Source organism: Perissodus microlepis, chromosome 2, assembly GCF_051167445.1.
Source record: "Perissodus microlepis isolate ML-2025 ecotype Zambia chromosome 2, ASM5116744v1, whole genome shotgun sequence".
NCBI classification, from domain to species: Eukaryota; Metazoa; Chordata; class Actinopteri; order Cichliformes; family Cichlidae; genus Perissodus; species Perissodus microlepis.
In genome coordinates this window covers 3,912,586-3,925,933 of record NC_140462.1, presented here as the reverse complement: position 1 = coordinate 3,925,933, position 13,348 = coordinate 3,912,586, and the positions used below count along the sequence as shown (strand labels likewise).

Sequence of the window (13,348 nt, the reverse complement as noted above, 5' to 3'; positions counted from 1 at the left end):
TTAAAGAATCGAGTGAGACCGAAGATGAGCTCATTTTATTCTTGTAAGGCATCACAACTGTACAGTACATTGCCTCTCACATCCATATAGTCTTTAAGTCATACACAGAAGAATAGAAAAATAGAGATCGAACATTGACTGTCACTATGAAGCTTTTTGTTTTGAGAAGAGCGTACATTCTTTAATTTTCAGTGATGCTTTTAATCGTTTCCAGCCTCAGAAGGTCAAAGTAGACCACACGAAGCGACCGGAGCAGATTTTTTTTTCTTTTTTTGCTCTGCAGTACATCCACAACATGTGAGATATTAAAACAATCAACAGAATCTGCAGCAGCATCGCACAAAGGCTTGTTTTTGCTGGCGGGCCCTTCATAGACAGAACAGTCGGGAAGCTTTTTGGCCAGCAGTTTGACGTCAGACTGTAGGACATATTTGGCAGGAGGGGGGATTGAGGGGGGTGGGGCGCTGTCATACGCACAGAGCACCACCAGCTTTTAGGTGTGACGGCAACATCCTCATGTATGCTATAAAGATGTAGCAGAGCCCTTATTGGAATTTAATTACTACTAACTACTCTTTTCTGTGGTGGGCGGGGGACACGTTCACTTCACAAGGTGTGTTTGCGTTGACATCCTGAGATGAGAGCATGCATCATTTCATCAACTTGCACAATACTCAACACAGCGGGTGGAGAAACCTGCCCCCAGCCCCTCAAACGACAAAAAAAGAAACGGAAAAAGAAAAATGTCTGAAGGAATGTCAGTTATATAGCACATTAACATCACTACTAATCTATACTCAGAGCAAACATTTGGCAAACTGCATCTACTCGAGCGCTACGCTGTGAGAACGACTGAAAACGAACAGACTTGCAGACTTTTGAACTGGGACGTACAAAAGCAGCTCACTTATAGTTCATAAAGTGCAAAAAGTCCGCTCTTCTGTTGCTGCTGTGTGCTTGTCTGTATAGAAAAAAGAAAACGGGATAATTGGAATGCAGTTTCAAATACGGTCGACTTGTTCCAACTTTCAGGCAGCAGCAGATAATAACAATAAGAGAAGTAAATGACGATTATTATGTTTTCCTCCGGTTTGTTAACGAAGTCAGTCTCTCATAAGCAGGGTGCACTAATGGAAAACGACAAATATGATGTCACCACCACGTCACGTTCTGATAGGCACGGACACAGAGGAGGGGGCAGCATAGACCTGCGAGACAAAACAAGGAAACATGAATTTTAAAAATATAATCCTGAATCTCATTCTGCAGGTAAGGTATGCGTGAGCGTAAACATACATTTCTGGTTTCAAAGTGTCAAACGTGGTTACGCCTCGTTCTCTATGGTCATCCCTGGGTTACTGGCACCTGAATCAAACACACAGGTGGAACATTACTCAACATCTTGGAGTGCAGTACTGTGCAAAACTCCTGAGCTCGCACTCAGTTTTTAACATTTTAACTGGAAAATGGGAAATAGGTGCAGCAATCCATGACTGATGGTGCTCCACACACACACATATTTCACTGTACTGCGTGTTTGGGATTTTTGCCATGCAAAAAAGAATAATAATTCCATAAATTCTGACAACATCCCAAACACGACCGAGAGGAATGCAGCCCAAACCATGACAGAGCCTCCAACGTGTTTTACTGATGGCTGTCGACACAACCGTCACTCCTGTATGGTGGCCCTGAGTGGACAAAAACAGACTGCAACTTAAGAAAACACCAGCAATAAGAAAAACGCTGCAAAAGCACACAAAACACAACGGAAATAGGAAAAAAGAAATAAAAAAACCGAAAACAAATAGGAAAAAACAGATTTCAAAAAGCAAAGGAAGTGTTTTTGGGGAGACAATAACCCGACGGACCAGTTGCAGGAACCAAAATATGCTAGGTGTGTTTTATTCTGATGATTCATATAATACTGATGGATGAATTTTTAGGCTAATAGTTAGGCTAACACACTTACCTCTCATCTTTTCTTTCCTCATAAAACCGATAGATCCTCCACTTCTTTTAAGTGTCTCCCAGAGCAATTCTTAGCATATTTTGGTTCCTGCAACTGGTCCGTCGAGTTATTGTCTCCCCAGAAACACTTCCGTTGTGCTTTTGGAAATCTGTTTTTTCCTATTTCTGTTTTCATTTTTCCCATTTGTTTTGTGTGCTTTGCAACGTGTTTCTTATTACTAGTGTTTTCTTAAGTTGCAGTGTGTTTGGCCTCTCAGGGCCACCGTACTTCGTCCTTCGCACATACTAACAATGTTTGAGCCAAAAATTTCAAATTTGCATTCATCACCCCATGAGGCCTGATTTTCAATCTGGTTCGTGTGATTTGGCATACCTCAGCCTTTGATCAGTAGCTACTAAAAAAAACAAACATTCTTCTGAAAATGAGTGGCTCAAGACTTTGGTACAGTGCTGCTGTTTTATCATCAAGCAGCTGCGGAGAACCCTACAGAAGGAGCATCATCTTACCCTTCCTGTCCTTGTCCGTTGCAGTTTCATTCTCTGACCAGGAGGGGGTGCTGGTGAGCAGACGACTCTGGCTTTCTCTGAGTGGTTTGGAGGGGAACTGACGGCCCTCTGCTGCACTAAGATTACACAAAGAGAACCGGGGGTGAAAATCAACGCAAAAATGTTCCTGTAATCTAAACCTGGAGACCAATCACTGATAATGGAGCTGCAAACGGGTGATCTATTTTCCTGCATAATTAAATCTGCACAATTGATAAAACCCCTATAGGCTAATATGCAGCTGTGCAGACTCGTGTTTCTGTAAAGTACTCAAGTTCACATATTAATTGGATGGTGTTATTTTTTACTCACCTCTTGTTGGCTGGGTTGGAGCCAGTTGGTGAGGAGGGCTGCTCCGGATCCAGATTCACCAGGCAGGTTGGGAACGAACAGCCATCGCCTAAACTGTAAGGCCACCAGACAAGAAGAAGCACAGATCCAGTTACTGTAGATTGTAAGTGTTCTATGTTATGGATGCATATTTAAGTTTAAGCAGATTCTGTTAAAGCAAACCTGTGTATGTTTTTACTGAATATGAGTCCCTTGAAATTATATATATTAAAGCATGTATGGATAATCAAGGCAGCAAAACGACTCTGCAAAGTTAGTTATGCAGTGCAGTGTTGTTAGGTAACACTAGCCACCAAAAACTGCTATTCATACCAACCGCTGTGAAATGCTAAAAGCTGCAGTTCCTCTAATGGCCACTTGAGCCCGCCACCAACATTCCGTCAAACCCCATCGACTCCAGTGTTAAAAAAAATCCAACTTTACAGCACAAATAAGCACGGTTACAGCTTTCATTTTTAAAACATCAGATATTTACATTTAAATAACAGCATAGCTTGGCATGTAGTTAATTGTAACGTGACATCCAGGAAGTCCATGTTCCATTTTTATCGCAGGTCAGATTCTTGTTACTTTGCAGTTCATATGGCTGTCACTGCCAAATTGCTGTATATTCACAAAATAATATTTAAGCTGCAAAACTGGAGCATCAGCATCAACTCACAGCGGTGATGTTGCTGTTTCCTGAGATCTAATGCTCTGCTGCCGTCTCTTCTGGGACTTTCTGTCTCTTTTGAACCATTTTGTTTCAAACTAAGTGGCGATGCTCAGCAATCCCTGAGCTCACTGCTGACTTCATTCATCCACGGCTGCTTTGACAACGTTGTGTTTAAATATGCTAAAATAATTCACTAAACTGCTTTTTTTTTTCTCAACATTGCCTGAAGGACATGATTATGAAGGTGATTATAAATGTGAATTCCCCACATGACTCACCGAAGTGTAAATGTTTATGCCGGCATTATTCAGAGCTGGTTGTGATCTAATAATATAACATTCTGAAGAGGCTGTTTGTATGACTTTACTTGAGATACCAGGAAAAAAACCCATAAAAGAATGCTCTGATATCATGCTTGGACATTTTTCAGTCACATACTAGCCTCTCAGCAGGTGTGGGGTGATTATAATTCTACTGATCACATTATTGTATCCTGAAGCAGCTCCTCGAGTCTCTGACCTGATTGCTCTTCAGGCTAGACTGAGATTTTAGAGGTCATCGGGGTTTATAAACTGTAAAATAACCCTCTGTAGGCTGATGTTAATCATTTATGACTGGTTCGAATGCTTTGTCTGGTATTTGAGAAGTGGTTTTCAAGCTGCTTTTGATGAGCTCACCTGGAGAAGACAGGGATTGGCCAGTATTTGACTTCATCGCCAAACACCTGGCGGAAGTTCTTGCTGAAGCCCAGACTGAAGCCGTTCTTATCCGTGCCGTGACGAAACACCGGAGAACGCACCGCCTCTGTAACAGCAGATGAGGAGAAGAAGAAGAAGAAGAAGAAGAATTAGAAACACAGCACTCCCTCCTCAGCCTCTGCACAATCTGCTAATTTTAAACTGGAGCTCGATCAAACAGCGGATCATCGCGGGAGCCGCTCAGGCTGAACTGTGGCATCGAGAAAACAACTCGGAATCAAAGTGTCTTTGTTGTGCAGGAAAAACTAGATCTCAGGCTGTTTCGCCAGGTGTGACTTCTCCCTCTGAACACCGTATCAGTGTCTCTTACTAAGCTGCTTACTGCTCCCAGCCTTGTGTCTTTGCATTACACTGTAATATACTCCTCTGGATAATCCACTCTCCTCCATGCACAGGGACAAAGTGTGCCACTGTGCACGCATAATGGGAAACCCCTCTGTCTGACAGCAGCCCAAAGAGGCTCATCAAGGCAGTGTGCTGATGAGAATGGTGACAGATGGAGAAGGGGGGGGGGAAGCCATACAGCATCCTTCATCATTAGTGCAAAGACGACACTGTGCAAACAGAGGAGGCAGATTCCTAGAAAACAGAGCGCTGGTGTCCAGCTGAGGCTTTGCAAACACTGCGTCAAAACTCAAAACACACAGACGCACGCATGCAGGCGCGGAGGACGCCACCTACCGAGAGTGGATCTGTTCTTGCAGACGAGCCAGCAGTGATAGATGAAAAGCGAAGCCAGGCTCACGGAAAACATGGAGGCCGAGAAGAAGAGGAAGAGGATGTGGAACTTTGCCTGAGTGTCTGGGAGGCCGTTCTGAGAAGGGAAAAACACACACACACACTTTAACAGAGCTACACCGGCACAAAGCTGACACAAGAATAAACTAAATCTCATCAGCGGGTGTTCTCTAACTGGAGAGACTTCAACTAGCTGTTTTAAGGGAAGCAATCTCTAATTTAGTAGCTGGTTGGTTCATACCAGGTATTCTTTTAGGCGGAAATGTGCTCTACCTCCAGCCTTGTGAAAAAGGGTAAAACATAAATATTCATCTGTGATTAAACAAGTTTTCATTAAAAACAACAACAACAACACATTCACGCACGGACATATTACACCATGATCGCTTCGTACTTACAGTCCAAAACTTGATGAAGTACTGAAGATCCGTAGCAGTTATAAAAAGGCAGTAGAGTAGCGAGTACAACAAAAACAGCATGAAAAACTTGTAGTTGGCGAATCCCACACAGTTGTTCACCCTGCAAAATAACGAATGGATGAAAGGACGCAGGCTGCTGATGGAAACGATTGTATGCACACTTCAATATTCCTCAGACAATTCTGACATCCTTTACATCGCTGTGCAGAGCAGCAGGGATGGGCTGGGGGGAGGGACCTTTTTTAATGTTAGCTAATGAAACTAAGTCGACAGAAAGCAGCTGTTACATTTGTGTCTATTATTTCAGCTTTTTTAAGGGGTTTTTATAATACACACGCATAGCTCAGTCAACAAAAGGGGAAGATACAGTCTGCCAGGCAGCAAAGTGACAGAAATGCAGTGTTTCTATCAGGTGTTTGTGAATTTGTTTGGGTTTTTTAGCTGGAAAAATCATCAACCAGCAATTAGTCCTTTTAACCAATCAGAGACCAGCACAGGTGTGTGTGGTTTCACTCCCAAATAAAACCAGCTAATTAAATAAATAACTAGAAATCTCAGATTTTATTGCTTCATGTCCCAGTATAAACTATATACACAGTTCCTACTGATTCTCCTGTTTTTCCCCTGAACACCAGATATGGTGCATTATTCACAAGAGAGCCGACAAGCTGGTCGTGTTTACCAAAAATTAGACACACTAGGATCGGATTTGTTTTGTCTCCCTCTGCTGCCAGAACCAGCTGGTGGCTTAGAGTATCAAATCAAGCTGTTTGTGCATCTACGTCAGGGGTTTGAAACTTTTTCTGTTTTTCCAGAAGGCTTTACTGACTTAGATAAAAATGAAAGCTGGTACACCGAATCGAAATTTGCTGAGAGGTGATGATGAAATTATTGGAAGCAGAAATGAAAATTCCATCAAAAAATTAGTCTATATTTTTTTCCACTAGCCTGATATGCAACACTTCCATTATGAAACTGTTAAGTATTACTAGCTTTTATGCTTCTTATGATTTGATTTCCTTTTAGGACAGAGTGGGCTGGGCTGTGTGGTCTAAACGAGGCCTGTTTGCTAGTTATCTTGAATGCTCTGGCAATGTGGTGCAATCTCAGTATGATGGATTGCAGTGAAACTTGCTGTGGGGCTTTACTGAAAGGGAATTTATATCGCTAAAGAGCATAAGTGCACGTGAGTACAGCGGTGCACTAATGCAGTGTCAATAATCCAATACTGTGTGTTAAATAAAAGACAGTCACTCCATACCAGGGGCAGTGGTGATCCATCTTCAGGATGCATCTGTAACACAGCAGGGTGAGACGTCAGTGAAACTGTGAGTAACTCTCTGTGCACCTGCGTGCGGCGAATAGTGCGGTCTGTTCTCTAAAGGTGCGTGAGCGAGGAGCCGTACTTATCACAGACTGAACAATGGTGACATCGATCAGGCTTCAGCAGCTGGCAGCGGTCACAGAAACGGATTGCTGAGGAGACACAGCCAATTCAATCACACAGCCGTCAGCAGCAGTAGCAGCAGCCTCTCCTAACTCCTGACCACAGACTAACAAGGTGACAGGCGTGAGAGCTGCGCGTCAGTCTAGACTGTTCCAGCTGTTCTGCATCAGCGGCACCGCGTGCCGTTACTGTACCTCCAGAGTTGGTGCGGGTGTAGATGGGCAGATCCTTGGCTATCCTCCTCAGGATTTCCTGCTGAGACTCTCCCCGATCTTCACGCTCCAGCAGCTCCTTGTCAGAGTGGGACAGGTGAAACTATGGAGGGCAGAGCACGGAGGGAAAGGCAAACAACACCTGTGATTTATCAGCAGACCAATCTCCCATCACTGCTGTTCACCGCCTCTTTGCATTTGTTAAAACCGATTGAATTATTCTGCCAGACAAGCCCCATGCTGTGTGAGAATCAGTAATGCGGGAATTTCTACTACTGTGAAACCCAACTTAGCAGGGCAGTTTCTTCCATTTGTTTCTGGGTTTTCTTTTGGGTTTTTTTTTTTTTTTGGGGGGGGGGGCTTTCTCCAGCCCTCGCAGGCACTGGGGCAATTTATAACCGAACACTGTGGAAACAAATAACCATAACAAACAGCAATGATTGCTGCCTGCGTGTCTGCGGTTCGCCTCTGTGGAAATTGCAACAGTGGCTTTTCTCTTAAGATGTATGCATACGTTCACGCCGCGGGGCTTAAGTGCTGTGGCCAGGATCAGAACCATTAAGAGTGCAGATCCAGGCACTTCCACTGGAAAGTATTATTAGTCTAAATGCAGCATTCAATCACACGGGGAAGCTCTAACCTACAGCTTCCCTTCACACTGCGACATGCACGCTGCGTCACGGTCGGACACACTCACCTCCTTCAGGGGGTTCATGGACTTGGTGAAGATGGTTTGCCAGTACGCCCACACAAACATGATAAAAACGACATGGTACACCAGCAAGTATACGACTGCAAGCAAAAACAAGAAAGAAGAACACTATCATCAATTTTCAGCGGTGCGAGTTTAACCGTTTACTTACACTCCATTGAACAAGAACGATGTTGGTGATTCAGTTTTGCCTTTTTTCATTGGAAAATCGGTAGAGTATTAAAATCAGCCTGCAGTAATTATTATTTGTTGTTGTGCCAAACACTGGGATGGTGTAAATCAAAGTGAAGGAGAAATCAGGTTCAATGAACAAGTTGTATAAACTCAGCATTGAGCCAATCATGGCTTCACTATGCAGCTTAATTACTTTTAAGATGCCTTAAGTGTGTGCTGATGGAAATTTTATTGCAGGCACAGAATCCATTTAGAGAGTCTCTTTGATTATTTCCTCTGCTAAAGCGAGCGCCAGGGTGGAAGTGTGCCATTGCTGTTTGTCAGCAAAAACAACTGAGCTGAATTTCATGAAACTTGGTAGGAAGCATGTGAAAGAGAGTCTGGAGGTGGAGGTATGCTCTGGAGAGAAGAAGAATGAAAATCTATAGTAGAAGCAAGACAGAATGCATCTGCGTGAATAGGGGAGGTATAACAGTGGAGATGCAAGGAGGTAGTGAAGGTGGATGAGCTTAAATGCCTGGTGTCATCCAAAGCAACAGACAATGCATAAGAGAGGTGAAGAAGAGAGTGTGGGCAGGGTGGAGCAGGTGGAGGTGAGCATCAGGGGGTTTGTGACAGAAGGATAGCATCAAGAAACAAAGGGAGGGTTTACAAGATGGTAGTGAGGTTATAAATTGTAATAAACTATAAGACAGGAGGCGGACTTGGAGGTGTCAGAGTTGAGGATGCAAAGGTTTTCATTGGGAGTGACCAGAATGGACAAAAACAGCTCAGGTTGGAGGCTAAGCTAAAGAGGCAAGGCTGAGATGGTTTGAACATGTGCAGAGCAGGAAAAAGGAGGTTGAAGATGGAGCTGCCAGGCAGGAGGAAAACAGGAAGACCTCAGAAGGATGTAGAGAAGGAGGACATGCAGAGGGTTGGTGTGACAGAGGAGGACGCTGGAGGCGGGGTGAGATGGAGGCAGATGATCTGCTATGGAGACCCCTAAAGGGAGCGGCCGAAGAAAGACAAATATAATTAAAATTGAACTGAACTGAGATCAGTTTCATGTAACTGGAATTTTCCAACTATGACAATGAAGTTTACAGCGTAGCAGCTTAATAGGTCTTCTGACAAAGCAATTAATTTATACTTCCATGCATTTTAACATTATTTAGCCATGTTTCTTTCTTTTTTAAAAAATAGGTGGAATCTAACCTGTCAGTGACATTAAATGCTACTAGTTATCAGGATTTATCCTCTGGAGAGTCTGAATATTTAACTCCATCCAACTTCCCTCCTTAAAAAGACTGCTGAAAACAAACCACTCCTGTCTTCATTTGGTGTCTTTGAACTTACCTCCATATTGTGAAATGCACACTAAATAAAAACCTTTAAACATATAGTTTAATGACAAAACCCAATGGCACATTCCCAGCTGGAGGGCTTACCTTTGCAAAGACTAAAAGGCCACTCAGCTCAACACCTAACAGAGAACAGCTGCCTCATGGAGCTCAGGATGATAAACGCCATTATAAAGCACTTACCCTTTTCTCCTGTGTCTTCAATGGACTCTGAAGAATGGAAAGGGAAACAGTGAAAAGACACAGTCAGACTACCAGAAACAGATTTTTCACATATACATTTCTTCCTTAACTTGGGGATGACCCACGTGTGGGGTGGTTCTCACTGTGACTGTCAATATGCTCGGCCATCAGTCAGCGCCTGAATTGAAATCAGCAAAACGGAGAAACGCTGACTCTGTAGAGCCTCCGTCCCAACGTCCGGTCCCACACCAGTCACAAAATCAATATGCAACACGCTCCCTGTCAAACAGTTTGACTCATTGTTCCTCCATAGCTGAGCATTGAGTACAGGTAGTGAAAAACAGAGGAGCATCCTGCACAGCGAGTGTGTCTGTGTCTGAGTGTGTGAATTCCCACAGAAGGGACCGGGTGAAGCTGGAGGCTGACAGGAGCACCTTGATGAGCATCCCAAAAAAACCTGCACACACACACGGGCGCACACACACCTTCAGCGCTGGACTCAAACATTAAAAAGGCGGAGGTTAAGACCTGTTGGGAAATTTCCTGTTGGTGTTTTTTACATTTACCTCAAAGCAATGATTAGTTAAGCATACGGAATCATCTATCATTGGCAATCAGGCAGTAACGCGGCGTGCACACACACACAGACACTCAGAATAGGTGAGCCACGGAGCTGAATCGTGGCACACAGTCAAAAACTGTGTGCGTGTTGCCATGCCAGCATAAAAACCCCAGAGTCTGACAGTGTGTGTGTTTGATTAAGGACATGTGCATGGATCAGCGCTCCCTAATCGTGTTTGCATTCCTGATAAAAAGTGTCTCCAAAAATGGACAAGAAGCTAAACATCATCTGACTTCACTTCTTTAACAATCTTTAAAAGGCGATCGATTGTTCAAAGGCTGATGTTGTGGGTGAGTGGGGGGGGGTTACGGGAAAGTGGGTCAACCTCAGATTGCTTGGGGGTGAATTATGTAAGCCAGACAATGGGATTAACATGAGCTGATGAGCGAGCTGTATCAGCTGATGATGCTTTCACACAACTGACTCTGTGTATGGCTGCGGAGAGCACGCTGGCCCCGAGCGGCCACTTTCCTGGCCTGCTGCGGCTGTTTTCATCAGCCCGTCCCATGTGACCCGAGAGCATCACTGTTGTTTCCCCGTTGTTCAGCAAAACAGCGCAGTTATATAAAGAAAAGGCTATTTTTCTATTCCCCTGAAGTAATGAAAGAAGTCTCGTGGGTGGCGGCAGACACGTGGTGACCTGTAATTCTAGAAGAGGTTCATCGTGGGACAGGATGTAGCTGCTGTGTCATGACACTATGACTCCTGCACACTCTAAGCTCTGGTGTCTGTCTAAATTTGGAGAAGATCAGATAAAGGATCAATCGGCCAGAACATCAAACTGCTTCTGTTTGGTCTCATTAGATGTTCTCCATTATTGTTGTGACAGAGCAGATTTTCTTTCCTTGTGGTCTGACAATGTGCCAAATGGAGCACAAGAGTAGGCTGCCGAGACTCCTCTGAGACATCCTAGAAACCATTACTCACTATCCAGGTCAACTTTGTGCTCACTGTTCACCGAGGAGACTCGCCGTCTGTAACCGCGCCACCCAATGATCAGCAGCTGGAGGGGAAGTGAAGGAAGGATGCCTGACTAAAGCCATAAGAGACTTTTATTGCTGGCAGTGTTTGTCACACGATGACGCTACTGCAAACTGAACCTGAAGCTATTACAGTAAGACTTTAAGATAGTGCTGATAGAGGTGTTAGAATCAGATAATCTGAGACAGATGGTCCAATCCCAATCTCACACCCTGTGCTACATACTTCATAATAAAAGCAGGCTGCACAGTCCTCCAGTTGCACTGTGAAAATACACATTTCTCACTTGCCTGCAACAATATGCTGACAACTGGCTGAAGTGTTGTTGTCATGTGTCTGTCCACACACACACACACACACACACACACACACACACACACACATTGCGTAAACAACAAGACATTCTTGTGAATGCCAAAATAAAATAAATAAATAACAAGCCTGATTCACAAACTGCTGAAAGAGAAATGTGTTTCCACCCAATCTCAAAAAATCCACACACACACACCAGTTAGGGGCATTTCCCCTTTCCTCACACACACTCTCTCTCTTACACACACACATCAGCCCCCCTTACTACCGAGACAGCTCATTCTTACCTATGCAAAGCTGCAAAACATACGCGTAGTATGACCACGCCACTATCAGAGCGATGAACAGGACCGGGATCCAGTACAAAACTCTCTGACAGCCCCGCTTGATACTACGCGAGCCCGACGGTGCCATAGTCTAGGAGCGGATCATTTCCCGTGCGCATTCGCGTGGTGCTCTCCCCTCTTCTCCCCCGCTGCGTGTGTGTGCGTGTCTTCCCGTAGACTGTCACTGCATCGTAGCTCCGGCTCTGATCAGCCTAATCGACAGCTCAGACGCAACATCCTAAACCAGCCTCCCGCCCTGCCTCCTCCTCCGCTGGTGGTGGTGGTGCTGCTGCTGCTGCTTGCACCGCTCTCCCCTCTGATCGTCCTGCTCGACTACTAGTACAGACTACAACAACACATCAGACGGCTCACGCACACCTGTGCACGAGCTCAAGCACACATTCACTACGAGTCCGCGCTCGCCTGCTTCCCCACAGGTTGCCATGACGTCCGCGGGATGCTGCAAGCCTGGCACATTTTTCAGCGCGCGCAGAAAATGGGTTCAGCAAGTTCAGACGGACTCGTGCGCGCGCGCCGACTACAAATATAGGTCCAGTCTACACAAGACTGTGAGGTCAGTTGTACCTCTCTGGTCTGTTTTATTTTTTGTTCAGATGGAGTGATGTGATTCAGCTCCTTCCTCACACACTCATCCTGCTCTCTGTGTTCTTGTTTGTTTGTTTGTTCGCTCTTCTATCCCTCTCTCTCCGTCCTTCCTTTGTGTTTAATCATTGCTTGACAGTGGAGGCGGAGGTCTGCACGATCCAGCTGCTTCTACTGCATCTCCACCTGCAAAATATTCTCGCAGTCCTACCGCAGAATGCTTTGTAAAGGCAGACTGCACACTATAGCGTGTGCCATGTTTTGCACAGTGATTTATGATTTTTTAAAAAGCAAAGAACTGGAGGTTCGAAGGGAAACAGAAACAAATATCCCATAAAAATGTAAGTAAAGAGCACCTTCTGAGTATTTTAAAAGGGACTAGGCACAAATAAGATTATAAATATTAGTATTAATATGTAATAGTTTGTAGTGTTTGCCCTTACATTTACTCATTCCTGGGTGCGGGCTGTATTCTTACCTCTTTTTCTCATTTCATATCAACACATGCTCCAGTTGTGTAGGCTACAGCGTTAACATGGCCTCTTATTTAGAAGGGAGAACGTATATTTTTCCCCTTCAGACTGTGTTGTCGAGAATCCTAACCCTCCCCTTCTTACATTGAAAGAAACATTAGTATAGAGGACCAGGCTGTTTTAGAGTACGCCTTTGAGATGCAGGCTGTTATTGTGGCATTTTTTCTCCTTCATTCAAAAAGGGCAACCCTGAAGGCACGTGCAAAGTTGTTTATCTGTTTAGCATCCTTGTGCAGCCATGTCTTTTCAAAAGTTGATGTTGCATGGTTAGGGCCAGGGCATGACACCACGAACCTTTGCAGGTCTAAAGCTTCTTAATCTTCGGAGTGAAGGCTGAGAGAGAGCACGCCAAAACTCCGCACAGTAACATCCTGCATCCCAACGGCATACCCAGTCAGGATGCTCTATAATACAGCCTGCACTCATAGAGTAGTGTAAGAAGAGGAAGTTAGCAAACAAAAA

General features: G+C 44.4%; 1 protein-coding gene across 2 annotated transcripts; it reads right to left on the bottom strand.

The window, feature by feature from the left end:
• Positions 1-16: 16 nt before the first annotated feature.
• zdhhc2 (zDHHC palmitoyltransferase 2) lies at positions 17-12,395 on the bottom strand. Of its 2 annotated transcripts, XM_084940732.1 has the most exons (14): positions 11,712-12,395; positions 9,510-9,536; positions 7,795-7,889; positions 7,080-7,200; positions 6,845-6,914; positions 6,700-6,732; positions 5,418-5,538; positions 5,261-5,299; positions 4,963-5,095; positions 4,201-4,327; positions 2,830-2,922; positions 2,479-2,594; positions 1,297-1,365; positions 17-1,208 (listed from the first exon to the last, which is right to left on the bottom strand). In XM_084940732.1, exons 1-13 carry the CDS (start codon positions 11,836-11,838, stop codon positions 1,325-1,327), a joined length of 1,143 nt encoding a protein of 380 aa, XP_084796858.1. In that variant the 5' UTR covers positions 11,839-12,395; the 3' UTR covers positions 17-1,208; positions 1,297-1,324. The 2 variants fall into 2 exon arrangements, with proteins under 2 accessions (XP_084796858.1, XP_084796867.1); XM_084940741.1 differs by lacking the exon at positions 5,261-5,299 and having other exon boundaries at positions 11,712-12,391.
• Between the last annotated feature and the right edge of the window lie 953 nt (positions 12,396-13,348).